At 45.9% G+C, this 8,211-nt stretch overlaps 1 protein-coding gene across 9 annotated transcripts in view; it reads left to right on the forward strand.

The window, feature by feature from the left end:
- The window catches only part of LOC101984034 (nesprin-1), a 228,565-nt gene that overhangs the window by 4,097 nt on the left and 216,257 nt on the right, over positions 1–8,211 (forward strand). For all 9 annotated transcript variants that reach the window (XM_013352282.2, XM_026787370.1, XM_026787375.1 and 6 more), the window contains exons 2-6: positions 296–439; positions 773–928; positions 2,738–2,902; positions 4,608–4,780; positions 6,041–6,194. In XM_013352282.2, the coding sequence (XP_013207736.2) occupies positions 296–439; positions 773–928; positions 2,738–2,902; positions 4,608–4,780; positions 6,041–6,194 (792 nt within the window). The remainder of the gene's footprint in view (positions 1–295; positions 440–772; positions 929–2,737; positions 2,903–4,607; positions 4,781–6,040; positions 6,195–8,211) is intronic.

Consider the following 8,211-nt stretch of genomic DNA (forward strand, 5'->3'; position numbering starts at 1 on the left):
ACCAAGTATCTTCTTCAATCAAACTCAATCTTCTTTTTTAAGATAGGGTCTCTTTCTAAGCCTAGATGGCTCAGATTCTGGTAGTCTCCAGGGTCCTTCTGCATCTTCCTTCTCAATTCTGAGATCACACACCCATGCCCACATGCTAGCTTTGTTGGTTTGTTTGTTTTGCATTGGCTCTGTGAATTAAATTCATGTCCCCACACATTTGCAGTGAGTACTTACTGAGTGGGCAGTCAGCCCCTTGGGGTTTGCGTTTGCTCATTCATCCCTGCTCTTATCTAAACCCATGCAGAATCTAAAGATCCAGATGAAAGACTTCGAAGTGAGCGCAGAACCTGTGCAGAACTGGCTGAGTAAAACCGAGAGGCTGGTACAGGAGAGCAGCAATCGCCTCTACGATCTGCCCGCTAAGCGGAGAGAGCAGCAGAAGCTCCAGGTGACAGGACCCGGCCAACTGGCCTCGTCTGCACTCCCTCCTCAGTCCACTCTCTGGCCAGATGCATGCTGGGTACCCCGGTCTTAACTGACATGGCACCTTGAGACGCCCGTGTGCCTTCTCCCTGTTCTGACAGAATTAATGTGTCCTGTCTCTCCTCCGAGACACAGTGTGTTTTCTTCCTGTGGCGTTTTACTGTGTGTAGCTTGAAAACAATGTCTTCACAGGACTCCAGTTGCCTGTCAGTGTTTATCTCCGTGTTCTCTGGGCCCCAGCTTTGTTCTCCATGTGCTTGCCCCAGCTTCTGAACGGTAACCTGCTTGTGCTTTCCAGTCTGTCCTTGAGGAGATACAGTGCTACGAGCCTCAGCTCCACAGGCTGAAGGAGAAAGCTCGGCAGCTGTGGGAAGGACAAGCTGCCAGCAAGAGCTTTGTGCACAGAGTGTCGCAGCTGTCTTCTCAGTATCTAGCGCTAAGCAATGTAACCAAGGTAACGCCTGGCATGTGCTGTGTGTGAGTGATGCTGACTGGAATGCCGATAGGTCATGCAGGGTCCAGCCCTGACACTCCACAGACTGACGTCCCCAGGTCAACCCTGTGGCATGTAACCATGACATCTCCCTCATCTCGAGACTGGCCTCGTCTCTTTTACCACAGTTCTTACTGTGAAGTCAGCGATGGGTGTCTCAAAGACAGAAGACACTGCCAATTTCCATCCTTAATAAAGTGATGTGTTCTGTAGCACTTTGAATCCAAAGGCTCAGTATATAACAACAACAAAAAAAAAAAAAATCAGAGTTTCTTACTGAAGATTGTCAGGTTAAATTACACTAGAAAAACATGAGCCTAAAATCGTTTTAAAATGTACTGGGAGCCATAGAATAAGTCTAGAATAATTTTAAAAATGTCATCTAGCTTCTGTGTATTCTTTATGTAGTAGATGAGAATGTGTTAATTGGCCGTTTCAGTTAAGAATCTCAAGCATAGTTTGGAATTGGCGATGACTAGTCTAACCGAATAAATCTTTTGAGGACCTTAAGATAAAGTAGTGGGGACACACAGTACCTACCTCCCCGAGTGACCCCGCCAAAGCAATGCAGACCTGTGAGTGGAACAGTCCTGTCCAAGCTTGCATAAACTGCAATGTGTGCTTTCTGTTTGGAAAAGTTCAGATGTTAGCATTTAGGGACTGTATCATAGTTTAATCTTGGATGTGGCCGTGCCATTTTACAGTGAAGTTACTTCTAATCCACTAATCTGGTGTCTTGATGTGAGCTGTCTCCGTTTGTACCCATGGCATTGATGAAAAGGTCGCCTTTATCTCACTCTAGAAAATCTAGCACATACCAAAAGTTAGAATGAATTAAGAACAACTTCTTACAGCTGGTGTGCTTGTGCACATCTGGAATCCCAGGACTCAGGAGGCACCAGCAAGGGGATTGCTGCAAACCCGAGGTCAGTTTAGGCTGTGCTATTAAAGCCAGGCTGGGCTGCATAAGCCTGTCTCAAAATAGGTAGGTAGGTAGGTAGGTAGGTAGGTAGGTAGGTAGGTAGATAGATAGATAGATAGATAGATAGATAGATAGATAGATAGATAGATAGTAAAAGCCCAAAATACAGAAACAAAAGAAACCTTCCCAAACAAAATCATTTGCATTTGTTTACATATTAAAGAGCAAGAGATATCTGAATACCTCAAGAGCTTGAATGCTACCTAGTCTTCATCCACCTTGTTGGATGTGACTTGAAGTGAACCAATAAGAAAACCACACAGATCGTGTGGTCATTTAAAAGGCAGGTGTGTGCGTTATATCCTCCGCGCGTGTACTGAGACCTCACTCTCTCTTCCACACCTACTCAGAATTTGTTTCAACTAAATATGCATGCATTATATGCATGTATTCTAGAACTACTGCAAAAATATCAGACTGCTATTTTTAAGGCTCTGTCTACAGTGTGGGTCTGTAAGAATATGTGGTATCAGTTGAACCAAATATAATAGGTGACAGCCAAAGATGACGGTGAATTACACCAACTGTGAATTGAATGCCAATTGACTTTAGGAAGAAATTCTACTGGATAAAAACTAACTCACAATACTCGTAAGTCCATCTGTTTAGGGCAGTGAAGTACAATTGTGAGTGGGTTAGGCTACAGATGTCAGGGAGGTGTGTCATGTACCTTGTGAGGCCAGACTCGAACCTTTGCTGGGCAGCCTCTGGGATGACTGTGACAGTTTCCTATGAGATGTTAGCCTCCGGTGAGCTGACAGCTAGAAAACCATCTCTGTCGTTTCCAGGAGAAAGTGTCCAGGCTGGACAGGATCGTGGCCGAGCACAGCCAGTTCTCGCTGGGTGTCAAAGAGTTGCAGGATTGGATGATGGACGCCGTGCACATGCTGGATTCGTACTGCCTCCCCACGTCGGACAAGAGTGTGCTGGATGGCAGGATGCTCAAGCTGGAGGTGTGTGTACTGAGAGCCCCATGTCTCTATTGGCCTGGTGTGAGTAAGTGGTCCTCCGTCTGTAAGAACCTTCTGGATGCTCTGTGGATGTGTTTCCGCTTGCATAATACGCTCATCCCTCAGCATGAATCATTCTTTGAAGCCCTTACACATTCATCCACAAACACTACAGAAAATAGACTAAGACACAAATGTGGTTATTGGCTCAGTTGTTGATAAAGAAACTAGCTTCAAACTCCATCGTAGACACTTGTGTTCTGAAGATACATTTTGGTGAAACGTTTTATTCATTTTTTTCAACTTACTTTCCTGCCTGTACCATTTAGTCAATTCTCCCATTTTGAAATATCAATTCTATTTTGCATTTGTAATAAAAATAATTAATTTTCATTCATTCATCTCTGCCTCGTAACTTCAGTGCCCACTCAGTAGATTGGCACTCTGTTTTGACAGCAGGAAATCAAAAGTGGATAAAATATGACCTGTGTTCTCCACAGCTGTGTTATCTGCTGCTGAGGATGAAATTTAGGAGATGATGGTTGCAGGTGATGATGATGATGATGATGATGATGATGTGTGTGTGTGTGTGTGTGTGTGTGTGTGTGTGTGTGTGTGTGTCTAGCTTGTGGATACACTCAGGAATAAAACAGTATAGAAGGAATGGCTTTAACATTGGAGCAAGTATCCCTGGATGTCTTATACCTAACTCTGGCTTGTTGGAGGGGCTAGTGAAATGGCTCAGTGGAGCAAGGCACCTTCCACCGTTAAACCGAGTCCAGTTCCTGACACCACATGGTAGAAGGACAGAACCATCTCTCCCAGCTTGTCCTCTCTCTGTCTCTGTCTCTCTCTGCCTTTTTTGTCTGTCTGTCCTCCCTCTCTTCCTTCCCTTTACTCACTTCTCTCTCTCCCTTCCTCTCCATCCTACCCATACAACATAAATGCATGGTTTTTCTGAAGAAGGGAGTGTCCTGGTGCAGGCGACTGGATGAAGGTTTGAGGGAGAAGAAAATGAAAGTAGACGCTAGAGGGCAGAACCAGTGTGGTGTGATTGGAGGCAAGATTGCCATTCCGTCTTGACACAGCATGCGCGGGGTCACCAGAGGCTTGGCTGAGGTTTAGAAGTGGCCAGAAGTTTTGCACTTTGACATATATTGCCGGTTTTGTAAGTCTGACTTTAAATTTCCTGTTAGAAGGAACAGGGCCTACGGAAAACTTGATCCCTGTTCCCCATTTCCAAGGAGTGGCTGCACTAGATAGACATGAGCTTCTTTATGTCTCAGAACTTGGAGAAGCTGGGGCTATACAGTCCCCCTGTTAAACCAGGACAATGAGATGTGGAAGGAAGGGGTTAAACAGAGAAGACTCAAAACCAGCAGGTGCCGGAGCCTGGCTACTGGTGGTTGCCTCCGACATCTTCCCACAGGTGCCCGATGACAGGCTCGCAAGCCACACTGTCATCTTCAGAGTCTGAACCAGGGGGAGCCAAGAATATCAGCACACTCTGGGCAGTAGTGGCACACTTAGTTTCAGCACTCAGGAGGCAGAGGTGGGTGGATCTTTGTGAATTCGAGGCCAGCCTGGTCTACAGAGCTAGTTCCAGAGAAAGTTCTAGAACAGCCAGTACTACACAGAAAAATAAAACAAAACAAAAAACAAACAAACAAAATCAACCTATAAATACAAAGGCATCTGTTCCCGGCAGGCACTGTTGTCGGTCAAACAGGAGAAGGAGATCCAGATGAAGATGACCTTGACCCGGGGGGAGTACGTTCTGCAGAGCACCTCTCCAGAAGGCAGTGTGGCTGTGCAGCAGCAGCTGCAGGCTCTGAAGGAGATGTGGGAGTCCCTCTTGTCGGCAGCCATTCGCTGTAAGAGGTGAGGGAAGCTGTGGTCAGTGCCCTGGAGCCATGACGGAATGACAACGGAATGCTTCAGGAAAGGCTGATTTCCTTCCCTGCTTTCTCTTTCTTTCCTCCCTTCCTTCTTAATTACTACTTCCTATTTCCTTTCTTTTCCTCTAGGCCTTCCTCCCTTCCATCCTCCTCTCTCCCATTCTTACCACTTCCTCTCCTCCTCCTATTCAGAGCTCTAAAGGACAAGAGAATCTAGAGGGTATGGCCTTGCATTTGGTTGACCTGAAACATTGTGCCTACATTTTAACATAACTAAAATGTGTATCTCTTTCTACCTGATTGATGATTCAAAAATCAAAGAATAATAAATATTTCATAAAGAGGGAATATTTTGATTCAAATCAAGTCATTCTCTTGAGAGGACTCCTAAGGAGACACTCAGGGAGGAGTGACAAGGAAAGGAATGTCATCAGACCAGTTCTGCAGGGCACAGTGGGGGACTTCCTTGGCTGGGTGACACTGGGTGCTGCTTTAGTGCCTCCAAGTTATCCCATCAGGGGCAGAACGTGGAGATAGATACTGGTGCAGAAGCAAACAGGACACAGGAGAGAGTTGAGGGCTGTCTATTATGGGCTGGCAATTCCTTGGCACTCACTGTTCTCAGCGCTCTCAGAGTGCAGCATGGACCAGGACTGTCCCCAGCCAGCAGCAGCCCTCTGCAGTGGGAAATCTGAGGATACCTGTGAGAGGCCAATCACAGCAGGAAGATCAGTCTCTCGATACTCCACAGCATTAAATGTGTGAAGGAAGGACTTATCCGTCAGGAAAATATTATGTTTTAATATTTAGACCACTTCAGCAAATATGGTTCTATTTTCCATTGTGGTTTTCTGATCTTTAAACTTCATGGAAAATGGTCACTGTGCTTATGTCCTTCCTTCTGGTTGTCACTCCTCCCTGTCACTCCTACTCTGGATGACCTGATAGTTTGACCTGCTGGAGTAAGTGTGGACTCTCTCTGTGGTCAGAGTTCTGTTCTGACTTGACCTGGAGATCCTACTCTGGGTGGCCTTCAGTCTCTCCCAGGGCCTGGTGTCCCCTTGACCCTCTAGGGGTCATGTTCAGCCCACTTTGGATTTAAATGCACTCTGCTCTCTGAAGTTGCCAGCTGTCTGCCCCGGGCCTCTCCACCCTCTGCTGGCTGGAGGGGACCGAATGCACACGGCAGATATCAGACGGGTAAAGATAGTCAGATGGGGTACTGACCTTTCCCCCCTTTCAGTCAGCTGGAAGGAGCGCTCTCTAAGTGGACAAGTTACCAGGACGACGTACGGCAGTTCTCCAGCTGGATGGACGGTGTGGAAGGCAGCCTGAACGAGTCAGAGAGACAGCACACAGAGCTGCGGGAGAAAGTGACTGCTCTCGGGAAGGCCAAGGTTTGAGATGGATTACACACTCTGCGTTCTGTCCTAAACTCCAGGCAACAGTGGTCACCTGGGCACCAGAGATGCACATACAGGGGAATGATATTTGAAGCTTGCGTTGTAATTTCTAATATCGTCCTAAAGTAGAATTTTGTTTTTAGTTATTTTTCTCAGGAGTGAAGATTTTCTTTTCTAGATAATCATATAGACCCATGTTTTTTTTTTTAAATTTATTTATTTATTGAGGATTTCTGCCTCCTCCCCACCACTGCCTCCCATTTCCCTCCCCCTCCCCCGATCAAGTTCCTCTCCCTCATCAGCTTGAAGAGCCATCAGGTTTCCCTGACCTGTGGGAAGTCCAAGGACCGCCCACCTCCATCCAGGTTTAGTAAGTTGAGCATCCAAACTACCCAGGACCCCCAAAGCCAGCACGTGCAGTAGGATCAAAAACCCATTGCCATTGTTCTTGAGTTCTCAGTACTCCTTATTGTCCGCTATGTTCAGCAAGTCCAGTTTAATCCCATGCTTTTTCAGACTCAGGCCAGCTGGCCTTGGTGAACTCCTGAAAGAACATCCCCATTGTCTCAGAGTGTGGGTGTACCCCTTGCGGTCCTGAGTTCCTTGCTCGTGCTCCCCCTCCTTCTGCTCCTGATTTGGACCTTGAGATTTCTGTCCAGTGCTCCAATTTGGGTCTCTGTCTCTGTCTCCTTTCATCGCCTGATGAAGGTTAATATTCAGGGGGATGCCTATATGTTTTAGACCCATGTTTTATGACATAGACGATTTAAAGAGTTGTCACTTCTTAAAGTCAGAAGTGCACATTTTCTTTTTATTGCATTCTTTTGTATTACCACTGCCTTTTTGCTTTTTTTTTTTCTTTCCTGCCTGCTCTCTCACCCTCAATGCTGGATATTAAACCCAAGGCCTTATACATGTCGGGCCAACACAGAGCTAAACAATAGGCCCTATATTGCTACTTGTGGACACTTTTGATCAACATCATATGGTTCTAATGTTATATGAGAAAGTCTTAAAATATGTAAAGAGTTTAAATAAAAAACGCTTTCATTAGCTGGGTGAGTGGCACATACCTTTAATCCCAGCACTGGGAAGGCAGAGGCAGGAGGATCTCTGTGAGTTTGAGGCCAGCCTGGTCTACAGATCAAGTTCCAGGACAGCCAGAGAGACACAGAAAAACCCTGTCTCCCCCAAACAAAAACAAACAAACAAACAAACAAAAATCTGCTTTCATTGAAGCAATCTTCAGACATAACATACTGGAGCCCTTTGCTGGATTCCTCCCTCCAGGGCGAATTCATTGGAATATCAGGTCTTGAACTGAATTTACTATATTCTGTGTGGAAATCCTTCATGCTACACTTTTTCTGCTTATTTGTATCATCTCTTATGTAACAGCTTAAGTTGGCCACCTCCTCACCCCAGGATCCATCTTTCTCCTTCCCATAGCATCACCACTAGTTACTGCTGATCCATCTGTTCTCCTGAATTCTAAGGCTAAGTTTCACCTTGTTTCTTGTTGACCAATTGGCTGCTATATTCGTGTAAAGGTGAACACCTCCCTTCTTTGAGAGCTCCCTCATTGGTTCCCCATTGCTTATATCATAGCAGTGGTATTTGTAAGATCTCAAGCAAAGGTTGCATTCTGCCAGGGATGTGTACACCCACTAATATGCATTCAAGTAAGAATTACAACTGGGAGATATCACAAAGCTATACTGTGAAGTGTGAGACACTAATTTGGAAAGGGTTAGCATAAATTGCTTGGAGTCAGGGCAGAGGGACAAGAAAGGCATTTCTGAAACAGGAAACAGGCTGACTATGCCCTAAAGGATTGAGCACAAAGAATAACCTGGAGGGATTTTTTTAGTTCATGGCTCAGGCCCCAGTGCCGAGTCCGAGACACACTCTGCCACACAGGCCCATTCTGCCTGCCTTGGCTAAGTTTGCAGTGGAACCCCACTGCCTGAATTAGCAGAAGCTCAAGTACCTGCGGTTTTGCAACAAAAGC

This window comes from Microtus ochrogaster, linkage group LG9 (genome assembly GCF_000317375.1).
Source record: "Microtus ochrogaster isolate Prairie Vole_2 linkage group LG9, MicOch1.0, whole genome shotgun sequence".
In the NCBI taxonomy this organism is placed as follows: domain Eukaryota; kingdom Metazoa; phylum Chordata; class Mammalia; order Rodentia; family Cricetidae; genus Microtus; species Microtus ochrogaster.